Here is a 19,486-nt window from a genome sequence, read left to right as displayed (position 1 = left end):
CATATCTACCTTTTGTGTTCAGCTATAGTACTATTTCTGTTTCTAGACTTTCCTAAGTACAAATCATTTTTTTTAAAGAAAGCCTTCTATGAATTTGATTTGCCACATTACCCTGTAAAAGGTGCTGTTCCTCTTTCATAATGCATTCCACAAGTGTTCCTGCAAAAGGGTATCAAAGATGCTCAAAGAGTTCTGTTATTTGACTACTTTAGCTATAAACACATGCACACATACAGTGTAGAGCCTGTAAGGTGGGAGACCTGCCATGGATGGCTGAAATTGTGACAAAGTGAACACCTGCTAACTCCAGACATATGTGCTCTCTTGCTCAATCTTTATCCTCCCCACCCCCAAAAGTGAAAATGAAAGCAGATTAGATAACTGTTCCCTTACCCCCCCACTGGATTGTGGGTCAAGGCCTCCAGTGCTTTGTGGTCAGGATACCTGAAACTGTGAGTAGGACTTCTGGAGCTTCTTGTTCAGGGGTAACTGAAAACCAGGGATCCTCCAGCACTTTTATGGTTGATCACAGATAACTGAAATTGTGGAAAGTGAAACTACAGATAAAGGGGCCTTTATTTATGGAAAGCAGTTACAGTAACACTCTTAGTTCTGTATGATGTATGTGTGTGTGTGTGTGTGTGTGTGTAGATATACATGTTATATATATGTAGTATATATATATTCTATATATGCAGTAGTGTGGAAGAAATACATTTTGTACAATCTTAGCTTGTTCTTGATGAGTTTGGTATAAAAGCATAATTTAAACCAACAATAATATTTTAAATTAGAAGTATTTTATAGGTGTGATTGATTGTAGCAAAAACAGGCAAATTTAGGATTGAAGAGAAAATAGTCATCACTTGCTTGCTACACACAGATATTTTTGCTGAATGTTGTATGCACGGATAATCTTTTTCTTCCAGGAATTGCCTCTGAAATTAGGTTAAACAACACAAATCCCCCCAAAAACTGTTTAGCCAAAGATATCTTATGCCTTAATTATCATTAGTTTGAATACTTTTAGATAGCTTCTCTTTCAACTATTACTATGCTGGTTATCTTTGTTCTAGATTAGGTTTCTAGCTAGTTGAAGAAAAAAAGGAAAGGGTTAGAGAGAAACCATCTTGTCTTTGTCTCCTTGCACAGTGCCTTGCTTATCTCTATCTATAACTGACACCATAACTGTTGGCTTTTTCTTTGGAAGCTGTCATATGTAGGGAGGGGCTGTGTGAGTCACAGCAGAGGCATTCAGTTCTAGTGGCATGAAGACTGAAAAGAAGTGATAGTATGCTTCCTTCCTTTTGAAGGAGTGCACAGTTTTGTGTGGCTTGTCAGCAAGTCTTTTTTCTAACAAGAGGCAGCTTGGATGGACTCCAGCAGAAAATACCTTCCAGCCCTCCACTTAGAGTAAAATTAGGCATGGGCTTGGCACTAGGACTTGGAAGCTCTCCATGAGGGGGCCTACAAAAATCCAATACCATCCGCTTCACAGTAGGAAGGCTGGTAGAAGAGACTTGAACTACCTACATTACTACAATATTTTTGTTTCATTTAAGTTGGGGGGGGGGGCAGTGTTTAAATTACAATCCTGGAAGCCATTGAATGAAGTTTTTTTGTTTTGGTTAATAGGCATATCCTGGCCAACATCATGGTGGAAACTACATGGTTCGGGGCATTCATCAAGTCACCATACCCCAAGGATATAATCTGGGGCCAGATCACATTGGCCCCTTGAGATCTCTGCCTCCAAATATAAATTCTTCAGTAACAACACAGCCTGCTCATACTCCATATTTAAGGTGAGTTTTTTATAAGATTGGTTTTTCTCCTCAAATGGATTAATTTCTATCAAACTGTCAGAATTGAATTTTTTAGCTCCCTTTTTATAATCACAGTGCCATTCTTTGATACAGCCCAATTGTTTGTGGTTTCCCCCCCTTGGGAAGCTTTTTATACAGGAATTGTCGATTTGTGTTCATTTAGGCAGATTATTATCATGATCATCTCATTATTGTTATTATTCTTATTTTTGGTGAGATGGCTACCCTTGGTCAGTATATAGTCCTAGAACACAACAAAGTGAAATGTCCCTATTCACATCAAGCCATGACCATGTCCTTTTCGGTACTATTCTTTAACCATACTAAGTAATCAAGTATCTATAAATGGCTGTTTTATTAGAAGCCAATCATAAAGTTAAATCACCTTTTCTTCTATTTCAGTCCAAAATTGTTCACATTTTTTTTAGGCAAAATCTTGATGATAAATTTGCCTTTCTTATATAGTATCCTAAAAATCAGTGTCTTGATTCCTTAAATGAGAGAATTGTCTAAATTATTACCAAAATATTTATTGTGTGAAGTTATTTGTGTAGATTATCTTAAGGCTCTTTCCTTCTTTAAAATTGTAAAATATGATGTTCCCTGACTGATTATTATAAATGAATTTTTGGTGTTACTTTAAATGATCCAATATCTATTTGAGATTGAGTCTTAAGATTAACTTTCATAATTTTAGGCATCATTGGAAGCCTTCTGAATTTGAAAAAATAAATAAATAAAAGTGTGAAGTATAGCCAGGAGTAGAAAAGTTTATTTAGTTTTAGAATTTTTCACTCATAGGTATTCCCAAGGTTCATGTTTCCAATCATAATCTTTATTCTGAGTTATAATTGCATCACTATCTATTGAATATCTTCACCTGGAAGTCCCATAGAATCTAAGATTCAGCATGTCCAAATTGGAATTCATTCTATTTTCTGCCAAAACTTCCCTATTTGCTTTAGGGGTACCATTACCTCTCTAGTCATCTATGTTTGCAACCTACTCAAATCCAACTCTTCAGTATCTATCAGTTTTCCTCTGCAGCCAATTGCCATGCATCATCAACTCTGCCCTCCTAACATTGCTTGAATTCATAGCCTCTCTTAATTCATATAGCCTCTAACCCATGTTAGTCCCTTATTATCTGTCACTTCTGCTATTTCAATAGCCTCTTAATTGGGTTCTCTGCTAACATTCTTTGATCTTTGCAATATATCTATGTACACAGCACCCAAATTAAAACTCCTCAAACCCAGATTTGATCATATCATTGCTCCATCTGTCCCCAACTCAGAAAATTTCATTGATTCTCAATTGCCTCTAAAAAAAATTAGCTTGGTATTTAAAGGTATCCATGATCTGATTCCTGTCTACCTTTCCTATCTTATTTCATATTATTTACTGTTGCAGTCAAATAGTCCTTTTAAGCCATTTTTATTGTTCACAAAGCTCTTTTCCCACTTTTGTTGTGTCTTTGCACATTTGGGTCGCCATACACCTCAAAGGGTGCCCTAACTAACGTCTTTCAAAGCACAGTCCAGACATTATCCCCTTCATGACACCATTCTTGATTTCACAATCTCCTACTATGCCTCCCGTGACACTCACTCTGCTTGGGGAAATTATTTTGTACTTACTGAAGTATATTGAATCCTTCTCCTTAATGTCCCTTTCCCAGGCAGACATAAGCTACATGAGAACAGGCACCTTTTGTTTTTGTCTTTGTCTCCTTAGGACCTTGCACATTGCCTTCCTTATAATTAGCTCCAATAACTGCTTTTGTTGAATCAATTGTAAATTGATTGTGTGTGTGTATGCACACACATACATGATATTACATATGTAATATAATTTATAAATCAAATAAACATTTATTGAGCACCTACTATATCCAGAGTATTGTGCCTAGAAGCTATATGGAATAGGGAGCTATACCAAGTACTAGTCTCTGCCCTCAGGGACTATATAGGAGCTAAGATCTATAACTATACCTGTACTAATGTAACATAGATTGTGATAAGTGCCAATACACTGATGCAAAAAAAGGTGCTATAGTAGATCATAGGAAGGAAGCTTCCATCTTGGGTTGGACAAATGAGAATTATTTTTAAAGTAGACAAGGTGCAGTAATGTAAAAAGCATCAAATTAGATAAAGTTAGGGATGTAGGAAATAATATTGGCTCTGCCTTTAACTAGTTGTAGATCCAAGCAATCCACTTTACCTTTTCAGAGCTCGCTCTCATCTGTGATATTATGGAGTTGGACTAGTTGTATAAAGCCCTAGCTCTTAAAAGGGAATGATTCTGTGAAACATATGCCACAGGAAAACTGAGAATAAGCCCATATTCTAGTTTTAAGAGTGGTTTGATTGTAATAATTATTTTTGGTATGATCACTGTCTAATCTATAAATCTGCTGGTCATGGCCATCCTTAGAAGATTGTGAGACTTAGAACTGTCTAAGTGGTTTGGTGCTAAGAGCAGATATTAAATAAAGCCTTTTAAACTACCTCTGAACACATTCTACCAGAGAAATAGAGATAAAGTGACCTTGATGTATTGTCTGGTGCCTTCTTTACTGTGGCAAGTAGGAATGGAGGAAACTTTGTGAACTGATTGTTATTTAAGATTTTAAGGGTTTTTTTAATGTTTTTTTTGTTTTTTGTTTTTCAAGAATCAACAGGCCAGCTACCTCATGCAACCAAAATCAGAGCTAGTAGAATGACACCTTAGTTTTATGGCCTTGCTTTCTAAGTTATTAAAATCATTGGAGAAAGAAAATTTAAAATATACCTTTTTGTCATTTCCTAATTCTACATTTTGAAGATAGATAACTGTTTTTTAGTAGCTGGCATCTAGAATAAAGAATCTGTTGTTTTCATGTAGGAATAATTAACTTTTAAAACAAAATACTTGTTGATTTTTGAAAGCTAAATTATTGAAAATATATGAAATATATGAATACATAAATTGGAAGAAACTTTAGAATTCCTTGGAAAGCATCTACCCTGTTTAGCCTTCATTATAGATGTGAAAATTTAAGTCTAGAATGGGGAAGTGGTTTGCCCAAGGTCCCTTCCCTAGCGTATACCTGAGTTGGCACTAGACCTAGAGCTCCTCCAACTAACAATTTGGTCTTAGTAAAACGGCTAATTGTTGACATGAGATTTTCCTTTGCTTTGTTTTCAGCACTGGAGTAGATACAGTTTCCAATCCCACATATATGAACCAGAACTCTACCCTTCAATCAGCTACTCTTCCAGCATCTTACACACAGCAAATGGGAATGTCTATGGATATGTCATCTTATCAGAACACTGCATCCAGTTTGCCTCAAGTAGCAGGCTTCCCTGTGACAGTTCCAGCTCATTCAGTTGCACAACAGCAAGCAAATTATCATCAGCAACCTCTTCTTTAAAAAAGAAAAAGAGATCAGACATAGTCTTCAAAACATTCATTAGTATATTGCTCAGCCCTTGTGATTTGAGTCATCTTAGAATGATATAAGAATACAACCATTTTTCTCTCAACTCAGAAGGATCATGAGTAAAGCACAAAAAAAAAAACCTTGCTTACTCCCCTAGACCATGAAGCAATTTTTGAAGTAACTAGTTATGTTAGACTATTGTTTTCAGAGGTGACTTATAAGTTAGTTTACTCTGACTTAAAGAGTTCCATATAGAACTTTTGGACAAGTACTAAGTTGTCTTTTGAATATTATCCAACCTTTTTTTGTTTTTTAAAGCATTGTCAGTTTTTGACATGCTTTTAAAAATACTTTTCAAAATGTATTTGGGAGGGCACTTTCATCTATTTAAACATTTTGTCTGCATATTGTGTTTTAGCATTTTCCACATTTTTGTTTCAAAGTTTAAACATCTTTTCATTTAAAACCTCTCTACCTTACTAATAGATTCTTTTTTGGTTAGCTAAATTGCAGTTTTGTTTGTGTTACTGACAATTGGCTTTAACTCTACTACAAGCATTATTATCTATTGAAGCAGACATGAATTGGGAGGTGAAAATTATTTCCAGTATGAAGAATAGAAAAATGTGGAAGCAACATTTAGCTAGTTCTAAAAAAAGTCCTTCCAAGAGTAGGTTAAAGAGTGCCCCATAATCTTGTTTCTCCTTGTTAGGGAAAAGAAGCATTTCATTTTCTTCTGGGGTCCATCAAGCGGAGAATTTTTATTAATGACTCTTTTGCCCAATAGGCCATTCCCTAGTGAAGACCTGGTCTAATTTTATTCCCTCTCTGACATATGGATTTCTCTTGCATGTTAAGTGTCCATGAGTCCTTAAAAAGGAGCTTGACATGGATTAGAAACTTCTTAAGGGGAGAAAAATCAGGCTCATTATTAACTGTCTTAGGGTCAAGGGACCCTGATCATTTGATGTATTGTGTGTAGGCCTGGCATGTGCCCTCTGTTTAATGTGTTTAACCTTTCAAAATGTGGTTTGAGTATCATTGATGTGTCACCTCATTTAAAATACTGGACATTAACTTTTAACTCATCATTCTGAACATCTGGAGTGATAGCATGCAATGGATCGACAAATAATCTACCAAGACAGTTTTCTGGAAACCTAAATTTTAGGTGGTTTTATAGTGTTCATAGTTCTTATAGACTGTAGGAGTTGGGTAATATATTTCAAGAATGTGGGGTTTGTTGTCCCTTCTAAAAATTTGCACACTACTTCCTCATTTACCAGCTTCTTCACATGACTCAAAATTGAAAATACTCATAAATATGATTATGAATAACTGATGTTTACACTGGGGAAAAATAATGGTCATAACTTTAGTAATAAAAATAGTTATTTGCATGGAAGCAAGATTTCTACATGTGATTTTTACATACATAATCCTTTCTACCAAAAATTACTTGGAGGAAGAGGTAGTAATTCACCAAATTTTTTGTTGTTTATCTAATTAAAGGAATTATTTAGTAATGTGCTCCTTTTTCAAAGTGACTATATCCTGGAACAAAAGGGATCAATACTGGGTTACGTTCAAAAGGAAAAAAAAAAAGCAAACTAGTATTTGAAAGCCTACTCCAAATCATTGTCTTATTTCAGGTACACATAACTGGAAAGAAATGTTTAGTTTGCTGCCCCATATTCTGATTTTTATTCCATATTTTCTGTCCATGTGAAGTTAAATATATGTGTGTGAACATACACACATGTATCCTAAAATGGCACCTTAATTTTTTTGTTAACATTTTTTCTGTTTAAACAAATAAACAGTTTATTTGAAAAGCTGCTGTTCTTAATAGTTACTATTTGAAAACGTGGAAGAACTTATACTTTTCCAAACTATATTTAATAGAAGTTATTTTAATGTTTGTATGTAAGTTCTCCATGTATGATTGTGATTTGGAATATCTGAATAAAGCTTAATTGAATATAGTCTTTGAGCCAGTATAAATCACTCTATCCATTAAATTTGGATCATTCAAGTAAGAGTTAAACTAATGCAATTTTGGACTAATTTAGTTCTTTATAACATGTGAAATGTATATAAATATTGTATATGGGCATATGTCTGTGGGATTTTATATATGTGCAGATGTATTTACTTCCTCTTAAATTAAAAATAACAATTTTATATTGGGCATATACCATTTTTCTTTCTTATAATGTGCATTGTGTAATCAAGTTATCCAGATTGTAGATAGTGTAAAGTTATTAGTGTAAAAAAAGTTAAATCTATGTCTTTACATGATTTTTTTGGTGTTTATAGGAGTTAGAGGGATTTTTTCCCCTTCATAATCTTATGTATTGTATTTATTTTAAGTCTCGTTCATAATTAAATGTTTGCTGCCAAAGGAATTGTCTAATAAGATTTCTACATTAAGTACATACCTACTGTTTTATATCAGGAGTAAATAAATCGCTTCTGCTTTTTCATATGCAACCTTGTTACTTTAGAAAGAATTCTTGAAACTTTATAATAAAATTAATTTTATTATTAATGTATATAATTTATTGCTGGATATTAAAATAATTAAAATTGGGTATGTGTTCTTTCAGTTTGGGTAATTTGAAGTTTACTGAAAATGTTAATTTGGCAGCTTATAAAATCTTAAACACCTGTGATATTCACAGTTTTGAACCTAAAGTACTATTTTTGCAAGTCAATTTATTCTATTTGATCATTATAATTATACTTATATATTATGTTATATATAGATAGAAATTCTGGAATTTCTGATAGAATTCAGATTCTTTAAGGTCAATTGTTTGGTGTGGACTTAAAAAAATCTTTTTGTTTCCAAGTTTTCATTTCATAAGTCAAATTTCTAAAACAACCAAGGGAGTAATTTTTGGCACTGTCATTTATGGTGGGAAAGTTTATTTTTATAAATAAATTCAAAACTAATCTGCCATGATATGGTTTTTACAGGAGGGCTATTTCTTGATGTTTCCTTGTACTAATACATTTGTAGTGTGTTGTTAAAGACATGGCATGGGAGCGATGGAGAGGGTTTTGTATTTTTTTTTCTACTAAGAATTAGTATTTTTTTCCTTTTCAGGAAGTAGAGCATAAGAAAAATGGTTCTTTTTAATTAATTGATTCATTCATTTAGTTTGGGGGCCCTTACCTTTCATCTTGGAATCAATACTTTGTATTGGTTCCAAGGCAGAAGAGTGGTAAGGGCTAGGCAATGGGGGTCAAGTGACTTGCCCAGAGTCACATGGCTACCAAGTGTCTGAGATCAGATTTGAACCTAGGACTTCCCATCTCTAGGCCTGGTTCTCAATCCACTGAGCCATCTAGCTGCCCCCAAGAAAAATGGTTTACATGAATTTAAGTAAGCTAAATTTGAATTTGGAAATTTTGAAAGTTGAATTAGGACAAAAATAAAGGCAACAGTGCTTATAATGTATGGCATCTAGAGGGCCTTGGGTTCTAGGTACCATCCATTTCTTAAAAAAGATTTTATTTTTATTATTCCTCATAGAATACTATGAGAGAAGCAGTAAACTACCAAATCTGTTATTTTAGCCAATGGATAAAAGGCAGCATTCATTTAAACACTCATTTATTGAATAATTATTGAACATGTTATGGTCACTGAAGATATAAGTAGAAAATGAAATAGGCCTCTGTCCTGAAAGAGCTTACATTTCTACTCACAGAAAACAGCATGTGCAAGAGGAAGTATGTGTAAAATACATACTGAATAAACACTAATTTTAGGGATAGGAGAAAACAAAACAGAAAAACCCAGAAAGAGTTCTCAAAGTCCTAGTTCAATACCATTTTAAGTAATATTTTCAACTTGCTATCTTTCCAAATAACAAAATTTCCTACAGTTTTTGCATCACATTTTTATTCTGTCCACACAAGTGTGGGTGCTAATGAAAAAGGGAACCTATCTCAAAGGTAAATGTTTAAGAGGAAGGTAATTAAGGGCTATTGACAAAACACTGACCCTTCCAGAAAGAGGACTAGGCTTGAAGTTTGAGTTCCAGCCATCCTGTTTTCTCATCTTAGTTGTATGATAGGCAAATCACAAAATCCTCTGAGTTTCCTCATTTGTAAACTAAGTATAAAACAATTTCTTCAAAGGACTTCTGTAAAGGGTTTTTTTTTTTCAGTTTTAGCAATATAACATTTTTTTCTTGTCTTCCCTTAGAGGCAACTAGGTGGCACAATGGATAGAGAGATGGGCCTGGAGTCAGGAAGACTTGAGTTTAAAACCAGCTTCAGACATATTTAACGTTATTAACCTGGGCAAGGCACTTCACCTCTTTACTTCAGAATCCTGAACTGCAAGATGGGAATTACAGCATCTACCTCACAACATCAGGGTTGTGAGGCTCAAATTATATAGTCAAGCAAAACAAATTCATATGTTGGCTGTGGAGCACACTTCTAGATACAGAAGTGAAGTGGGTTATTTTTAAAGGGTAAGGAAAAACAAAAAGGAACCCCCCAGATTTTCTCTTAATACTGATTTCTGTGCTCCTATTTTACACAGTATGGTATTCACAAATGAATAGACTTTCCCAGTGTCTGCAGCAATTTAGTATCAGCTTGTCCCTAGAATTTTATTCAAGCCTGGTATCTTTTTCAGGCCTTAGAACCTGAAGTATACTGTTCATCGAGACCAGAAATATGCCCTATATTAGAGCACTGATAACCACCTCACCAATCCCTTTTTCTAAGTGTCGACTTGCTCTAAAGAAAAATTAGGAAGAGCAATGAGGACAGAAGAGGGGTTGGGTGGGCGAATCATGTAAAGTTTGCTTCAGTTTTCTACACTAAAATGGAAATGATAGCAACTATTCCTTCAGAACTGTGAGGAAAAAGAAAAAGGTTTGTAAAAGAGTTAGCCGAGCACCTGACACATAGTTTCCTCCCTCCCTTCATCTCTCCATCCCTCTGTTCCTTCTGGTCATGGAGCACGGGTGGCAAATTGCCCCAGATCTTTTCAGGCAACTACAAACTCCCTATATGAAGCACAGAGCCCTCTTCTCACCTCATTCACCAAGCTATGGAAAACAAGTGTGTCCCCTTGCATGCTATATACCCTCTTTACCTTCCCCCTCTTGGAGCCTCATGTTCCTTCAGGACTTGGCTCCATTACCTGAAGGTCTCATCTTTTCTGCCAGTAGTGCATGCCTCCCAAATTTACCTTGGATCTTCTTCGTATGCATTTTGCACATACCTTTGAGTAAATTTATCTGTATGGGAGGTCTTTCTGTGGTGTGTTTATGTGTTTTTGGGCATAGCAGTTAGCATACTTGGGCTGTCCATTTTCCTTGCTATGATACAGGTTTACGTCCTTTTCTAGACTTAGGTTTCCATATCATGGGGTAGTCCTGTGAAAAGAGTACTGAAATTCGGGTTAATAGACTCCAGTTAAAAATTCTGATTGCCACTAACCATCTGTGTGACCTTGGGCAAGTCAATTAATCTCTCTGAGCCTTGGCCCAAATGAGAGGGCTGGACTAGACAACCTCTAAAGTCACTTTCAGCAATGAATCAATAGGCCTATAAAAAAAAAAAGTATTGATTCATCATTTAAGATGTTAGCTTGTAAAATGAACTCAAATTTTATCATCTGAAGACTAGTTTAAACAAATTATTCCAGTCAAGAGAGACTAAATAAAAAGAACAGCTACCAACTGAAAACATTTATACCTGTAATTCTTACACTGAATTTCATCAATATTCTTAATTTCTTTATTTGCATGATTAACAGTCACTTCTGCCCTTTGAAACTGAACCAGACTTGATGTATTGACTGGCTTTGTTGCATATAGGATTAGCAAATGTGAGGAGTATCAATAAGCTTTAAGAGCCTTCTATGAGCCAGGAATTGTGCTAAGCATTGGGGATACAAGAGGCAAAAAAATAATTGCCCTCAAGGATCTTACAGTCTAATGCGAGACATACATAAAAATATACATACAAAACAAACTATAGAGCATAAGTAGGAGATAATTAACTGAGGAAAAGCTCTGACATTTAGAGAAATTGGGAAAAAGCTTCTTATAGAAGATGGGATTTTATTGGGAACTTAAAGGAAGTCTGAGAGATCAATAGAGTAGAAGAGGGAAACTGTTCCAGGACTGGGAAATTTCCTGAGAAATGCCTGAAGCTGAGAAATGGAGTGTGTTTCGCAGAAGAGCTAGGAAGCCAGTGTCACTGGATGGAAGTATATGTGTTGGGAAATAAAGGTATAAGTTCAGAGGGAGAAGAGAAGAGGACTCATGATGGAACCTTGAGGGACACTTCATCTGCAGTGATGCAGTTAACATGGGAAAATAATGGGAAAATGGTAAGGTTTTTAGACTGATTGCTTTTTCTTGTTCACTTCAGTTCAAACGTGGGTGTAAGAGAGGATAGTAAATAGTGTTGGCAATTATGTCTGTATTAAGAAACAAGTGGCCAAAAAGTATGTAGACTACACAAAATGCTCACTTATTTATCATGAATACATTCTTGAAGAAGAAAGTTGGAAGATATTACAAGTGGCAAGTATTAGTGTGATAATATCATAAAAATTTAAATTAACTATCTTAACAGATAAGAAGTAACTGGTCCTCAATGTGGTATTTTTTTATAAATCTGTATGCGATTAGAGTAAAAATAAAAATCAACATCAAATTTAGAAGAAAAAAAAAGAATAAGAATCCAAACATATGGGACATAATTAACACCGCTCCAACCTGAACTATTTAAATAGGCTAACATTTTTTTTTAAACCTAGAAAATGTAGAATAGATAAGAGAATCAATATTCACAGATACATCCCCATTTCCTTATTTATGTTGAACTTTTGTAACTCAGTGGTCACAACGAGGATGCCAGTAGAGCCCAGAAATCTCTTCACACAGAAGACATTTGATCTCCTTGCCAGGAAATAAGGCTAGGATAGTCCAAGGTTGATGCTGATTTAGAATATAAACTCATTTGCAAAATCCTATGAAAGAATCTGAGTGAAGATTCTGAATGGCATAAACTCAGAACAATGAGAAGCCATGGAAAAAAATAATTTATAAAAAGGTTGGGTCATTTAAGGATAAATTTGGAAGATAGATCAAAAACAGACAGGGAAAAGTTTTATCAAGATTTCTTTAACATGACAGATTTTTCTATCAATGTCAGGGGGGCCACAGCATTTGGATTGTAATACCACCATCCCCAATGGGCTAAAAGAAGAAGCAGGAATGGCACCAAAGGGAACGAAGATGCAATGAAAAGTTGGACCAGATCAAATATACAGAATGACATTCTGTACCAGAGGCAACAATTTAAAGAGTATTTAGGGATTGATTTTAAGAAATCTAAAAGTGGGGAGAATATCAGATGATCAGGTGAAAATTTATAGATATTATTACTACCAAAATAAGGCAGTTCAGGACATTCAATAACTGCAAACTCATATGCCCCCTCTTTCATCTCTCTGGAATTTTGTGGCAATAATCTGAATGGTAGGACAATTCATTAGCATTTATTAAGTACGGTGCTTACCTGTGTTTGCTACAATGTTGGTATAAAAGTTAATTTAGTCTCTAGAAATAAAAGTATTATATTTTATGAGCTTTATTAAAGATTATTAGAAATCAAGAATACAAAAATAATAAACCACGTGCCTAGGGCTGATTAGCCCATTCACAGGCTACTTACTACATGTTGCAATGTCCGAGTAGAGGAAGAGCTCTTGGGAGGCAGAGAGCCCGTTAAATACTAAATTGTGATCTCGCCCAGGTGGAGACTCAGATGAGATTATAGGGAATTCTGGGAAGTACCAAGGACTTCTGGGGATTGAAGTCTGGGTTTCAAATGTCCATTTTTACACTGGGCACCAGGATTCCAATGGCAAAACCAAGATAGACTTTGATCTCAGGGAGCCTAAATTATTTTGGGAGAAACACTATATACACATGCAGATAAAGGTAGAATATATGCTAAGTAAGCACAAGATAATACAGTGAGGAGATTCTAGCATCTCGGGAAGAGTCAGAAGGACCAAAACAAGAAGTGATGCTTGAGCTAGGCTTTGAAAGACACGAGGGAGGGAAGGAAGAAAAGCATTACAGGCATTGAGGCCTGCCTACCAAAAGGCACAAAGATGGGAGATGGAATATTGGGTAAGAGGAACAGTAAGTAAGACAGCTTTGTTGGACCATATTGTACATGAAGATGAGTAAAATACAACGATCTTGAAAAGGCAGACTGGAGCAAGACTTTAAGTATGAAAGACTTTAAATTCCAAACAGAGGAGTTTGACTTTTTCCTAATGACAATAGGGAATCATGGGAACTTTTTTTAAAAAACCCTTACCTTCCATCTTGGAATCAATACTGTGTATTGGGTCCAAGGCAGAAGAGTATTAAGGGCTAGACAATGGGGGTCAAGTGGCCTGCCCAGGGTCACACAGCTGGGAAGTGTCTGAGGCCAGATTTGAACCCAGGACGTCCTGTCCCGAGGCCTGACTCTCAATCCAGCTTCCCCCTCATGGGAACTTTTGAAGCATGAAAATAGCCTGTACTTTAAGCACACATGCCAAGAGCACTGACTCAGGAACGCTGAGGTTCAATTTCTACTTGATAACTATCTGTATGGTGACATTGGACAAGTTACTTCATTTATTTGTTCCTCAATTTCTTTATCAGTAAAATGAGAAGTTGAGCCTCCAATAGCTGTCAAAGTTTTAGGTTTATCATCATACTATTTTAGTCTGGAGAGACCAAAGTAAGGAGAACAGCTCTTGGGAATTATTGCTCTTGTATAGATATGGAGTGATAGGGAATCTAAATGATGATGGTGGCTATGTGGGTAAAGAAAAGAAAAGAGATTTGAGATATGTGGAGATAGAATCAAGGACATCTGGCAACTGAATGGATATAAGCATGAAGGAAGGCAGAGAACTGAGGATGATTCCAAGGTCATGAGCCTGGGTGACTGGAAGAAAGGTAGTTCTTTTTATTTTATTTTATTTTTTTATTTTATTTAGATGATTTAGAAGAATTTCCCATGGTTACAAGACTCATGTTACTTCCTTCTACTCCCTCCACCCCCCTCCCATATTTGACATGCAATTCCACTGGGTTTTACATGTGTCATTGATCAAGACCCATTTCCATATTATTGATATTTGCACTGGGGTGATCATTTAGAGTCTACTTTCCCAGTCAGAGCCCCATCGACCCATGTGATCAAGCAGTTGTTTTCCTTCTGTGTTTCAGAAAGGTAGTTCTTAACAGAAATTAGGAAGTTAGAAAGAAGGATTGGTTTGGGGTAAAATATGAGTTCTGCATTAAACACATCCAGTCAGTATTTGGTACTGTGGGAGTTCAAGGGAGAGAAATCCTCATTGAAGGTAGGAGTCAACAGACTTTCACAAATAATATTTTATAACATGTCCGACAGTCTACTTTATTTGGCAACAAAATAATATTCCATTATTTGTTTTGTTGACTTAAAAAATGACATTCCATTAAGTAGAGCAAAGTGTCATCATAAATGCTTTCCACCAGTGGGGCATCTCCCATTTATACGTTAAAATGACAAAATTCCCGTGGTCATGGTAGAGATGTAATATAGCATTCAAATGGAAGAACTAGATCCCTTAGATGTTAGGTGTCCAGATGCTCCTATTTGCCAATGCTATTGAACTGATTGCCTCAACATCTAAAACATTTCAGATTTTTCTAAATGAGATTTAAATATGGTTCAAGGTGGGCAACTGGGTAGCTCAGTAGATTGGAGAGCCAGGCCTAGAGATGGGAGGTCCTGGGTTCAAATCTGGCCTCAGATACTTCCCAGCTGTGTGACCCTGGGCAAGTCTTTTGTCCCCCATTGCCTAGCCCTTACCGCTCTTCTGCCTATAGCTCAAATGTTCATTCCAATAATGCAAAATGTCAATTTTATTTCTCATCCATCCTAAGTTTTGTTTTTTTTTCTGAAGTGAAGATAATTTTTGCCTGGAGGAAGTAATTTGTTGCAGGTCAATTCAGTAAGCATTTATGAAGCTCCTCCTGTATGTGAGGCAAAGTTCTCAGCATACAAAACATCCTGCCCTCAAGGAGTTCTCTGTCTCTCTGTCTCTGTCTCTGTCTCTGTCTCTGTCTCTGTCTCTGTCTCTCTCTCTCTGTCTCTCTCTCTCTCTCTGTCTCTGTCTGTCTGTCTCTCTCTCTGTTTCTCTGTCTCTCTCTGTCTCTCCCTCACTCTCTCCCTCTGTCTGTCTCTGTCTCTGTCTCTCTCCTTCTCCCCGCCCCACCCCCCCGTCTCTCTGTCTCTCTCTTTCTCCCCAACTTTCTTTCTGTATTTTAATCACAGTTCCAAAGAGCAATAAAGGGTGTAGTAAGGTCTAGGCAATTCGTGTTAAATGATTTACCCTGGGTCACACAGCTAGAAACTGCCTGAGGTCATATTTGAACCCAGGACCTCCCAACGCTAGACCTGGCTCTCTATTTACTGAGTCCCCTAGTTCACCCCCAAGACTTTACTTTCTCCCGAGAGTATACAATATACACACAGATAAGATAGAATACATATAATTGTATTTTGCTGGAGAGAGCAGGGAGCTCTAACAACTGGGAGTATCAGGAAAGGCATTTGAAAGAAGTGGCACCTGGGTTTCTAAGAGGCAGAAATAAGAAGGGAGTCCATCACAAGCATGGAGGCTATTGGTGCAAAGACATGGAAATGGCAGAGAGAATGGGTATGAAAACAGCCAGTTGGTCAGTTTGGCTGGAGAGTGGTTGAGAGGGCATAGGGAATTCTTAATGGCGTACATGCTGTTGTTTGGCTGTTTCAGTTGTGTCTAACCCCTTGTAATTTGATTTGGGGTTTCTTGGCAGATACTGGAGTCATTTGCTATTTCTTTCTCCAGTTCATTTACAGATGAGAAAATGGAAGTAAACAGTATTAAGTGACTTACCCAAGGTCACACAGCTAATAAGTATTTGATTCCAGATTTGAGCTGAGGTCTTCTTGACTCCAGGCCTGGTACTCTGTCCACTGTGCTACCTAAATGCCCTGAATGACATATAATTTACCTTAAAAAGGTATTGTCACTCTAGAGTTCATTTTGATGATATTCAAGGATAAATACAAGAACAGCTATATCAGGGCTATTTTTATCCTTACCATAATAAGCATATTATATTTAGTAATTAGCAGGATTATTTCACAGTGGAAAAAGACAGTAGATTACAAAAAGAATTTGATGATGAAAGTCCATTTTAAAAATGATATTTTGAAGTGAGCTTTCCTTATTAATAATAGCATTTTGTTAATCACGTAAATAACTGCTCACACTCTCCAAAACAATTCTTTTGCAAATCAGTAACCTTGGCTAAATAATTTAACTTGTCTGAGAATCCATTTTCTTCAGTATTAATGAAACCTTTCCCATCTACCTTACTGGGCATGGTGAGGATTGAATGATATAATGGATATAAAAGCACTTAAGGGGAAAAAAACAACCAGTAACTGTCCATTAATTCTAGGATAATAACAAACATTTATGTAGCATTTTAAAGTTTGCAAAGTACTTTAGAATATATCATATCATTTGTGCCTCATGAAAACTCTTAGAGGTAGGTAGCGTGGATATTCTAAATTCCATTTTACAGTTGAGAAAACCAAGATGTAAATATATCGAGTTATTTATCTAAGATCATAGTTAAATGGTTGAAATGGGATTCAAAGCCACAGTAACACAGAATGTTAGAGCTGGAAGGGGCTTCAGAGACTGAATGGTAAAGCCCCCTAATTATACAGATAAAATCTGTGAATCGGGTTAGACAAAACAAATTTGAACCATAGGATGTGAGTTTGGATCCCAGCTTTACTCCTTATGGCTTGTAACCTTAGTTTCTTTATGTGTCATGAAAACCAAGATGATTTAAATATCTGCTCTTCTGCTGTGAGGGGCAGAGAAGTGGCCTTGTCAGAGATCACAGAATTTATAAATATCTTCACAGAGCTGGAAGGAAGCTCAGAATCCTAAAATCACACATTACACCAGAGACAGGATTTGAACCCAGATCCTGTGAATCCTGAAAGGCAGCATGGAACAGTGATTAGAGAGCCAACCTTTGAGCCTGAAAAGCCCAGGTTCAAGGTCTACCTCTGAAACACACTGGCTATGTGATCCTAGATAAGTAACAAACTCTCAGTGTCCCTGGATAACTCTGAAGTTGGTAGACTTTATTCTGATCTATCCTGATAAAGGGAAATTTCCTACACCAATGAAATCACAGGTTCAGTCCTACCCAGCTATCATACCTCAAAGAGAGTCATCTTTTCCACTGTTCTAGGCTTCTGACTTAAATCTAACCATTTTTCCACTTTACCAAATCCAAATTCCTTAGCCTCGTATTCCAGAATTTCTTCCATCATCTTCCCCATAGTAAGAGAATTTTTATTAATTTCTCCTTTTTTATATTTAAGAAGAAAAGGAGCAATAATGTTTTTCAGTTAGAGACCCTCTGCTGTGCAGATTGTCAGTTAGTGACAGTTAGAAGGGTGTGGCCAAGAGTTGCCAAGGGCTTTTAGTCTGTGACAGAGAGTTGCCAAGGGCTTTTTGGTCTCTGGGTCTTCTGGGGAGAGGTTGTGCTGTTGGCACTCTCTCTGGTTGGAGACAGAGAACAGAATTAAGGCCTTAATAGCCTTATTGATTATTAATAACTCGGGTAGATAAGGTAGATAGATAGTAGTTATATTATTAGATAGTGAGAAGAGGAGAGTAGGCGAGGCCTTTGGCCCTCTGAGGCAGGTAGGTTTAGGGTTGTTTTTTTTTTTTCACTTTAAACATTATTTTATTTGGTCATTTCCAAACATTATTCATTGGAAACAAAGATCATTTTCTTTTCCTCCACCCTTCCCCCCCTTCCCACCACCTCTCCCATAGCCAACGCTATGTATCCACTGGGTATCACATGTGTTTTTGGTTCTAACCCATTTCCATGTTGTTGGTATTTGCATTAGAGTGTTCATTTAGAGTCTCTCCTCAGTCGTATCCCCTCCACCCCTGTAGTCAAGCAGTTGCTTTTCTTTGGTGTTTTTACTCCCATAGTATATCCTCTGCTTGTGGATAGTGTTTTTTAGATCCCTGCAGATTGTTCAGGGACATTGTATAGGGTTTTTTTTAAAGAGAAATTTAGTTAGGATTGGGGTCTGGGGAATAGTTATAAGCTATTATAAGATTACTTTCAGTTTCCTAATAATAACAAAAATAATAAACTAAGTGTTTTGCGTTTAATAAACAACACAATGGCTTTTGTTCAAACTTCTGCCCCCCCAAATTTAACCCTTCACATCCCTACCTATTCTCCAATCTTGTCTCCACTTCATCAAACATCTGATCTAGCTGAACTGGATTGTTTATTCTTCCTGAAACACACTTATTGGACTGTGCCTTTGTTCACAACATTCCTCTTGCCAGAAATATTTTGTCATAATTTTACCTTCCTTCAAGACTCTGCTCAAAATCTCCTTCCCCCAAGCAGATTTCTACCAGTCTTACTGACCCTGTAGTACTTATCTTTGCCTTGCTGTTGCCACTGATCCTATGCTGCTTCATATGGTCACTTCCATCTTTATAGACATATCCTGTCTCCCTAACAAGGAGGGAGTCTTCCTGATCCTTCCTCCCAATCCCTACTACCTTTTGCAAATCAGTAACCTTGGCTAAATAATTTAACTTGTCTGAACATTCATTTTCTTTCCTGTATAGATATTAATAAAACCTTCCCTATCTATCTTACAGGGCATAGTGAGGATCAAATGAGATAATGGATATAAAAGCACTTAAGGAAAAAACCAACCAACAACAACAACAAGAGACTGTCCATTAATTTTAGGATAATAGCAACAATCTGTAAGCTCCTTGAGGTCAGAGAAGATGGCTCATACCTTATTTTTTTCCCATGGTCTAGAAGATAGTTGGTGCTCAATCAGTCAATCAACAAGCATTTAATTACCTATTATGTGCTAGGTGGGCAGATAGGTGGTGAAGTGGATAGATTTTTGGTCTTGGGGGCCCAAAGACACATTCTTGAGTTCAAATCTGGCTTGCAGATGCTAGTTGGGTTACTTAATTTCTATTTGTCTCAGTTTCCTCATCTGCAAAATGAGCTAGAGAAGGAAATGGCAAACTACTCCACTATTTTTGCCAAGTCAT

The 19,486-nt window shown here is 36.4% G+C and overlaps 1 protein-coding gene across 2 annotated transcripts in view; it reads left to right on the top strand.

The window, feature by feature from the left end:
* STAM2 (signal transducing adaptor molecule 2) overlaps nt 1-7,845 on the top strand; it is a 51,274-nt gene extending 43,429 nt beyond the window's left edge. For both annotated transcript variants that reach the window (XM_007494158.3, XM_001372675.5), the window contains exons 13-14: nt 1,636-1,805; nt 5,019-7,845. In XM_007494158.3, coding sequence (XP_007494220.1) covers nt 1,636-1,805; nt 5,019-5,247 — 399 coding nt within the window. In that variant the 3' untranslated portion in view covers nt 5,248-7,845. The remainder of the gene's footprint in view (nt 1-1,635; nt 1,806-5,018) is intronic.
* The last annotated feature ends 11,641 nt before the right edge of the window (nt 7,846-19,486 follow it).

This window comes from Monodelphis domestica, chromosome 4 (assembly GCF_027887165.1).
Source record: "Monodelphis domestica isolate mMonDom1 chromosome 4, mMonDom1.pri, whole genome shotgun sequence".
Classification (NCBI taxonomy): Eukaryota; Metazoa; Chordata; class Mammalia; order Didelphimorphia; family Didelphidae; genus Monodelphis; species Monodelphis domestica.
The sequence above is the reverse complement of the archived record's forward strand: the minus strand, read 5'-3'. Positions and strand labels throughout refer to the sequence as shown.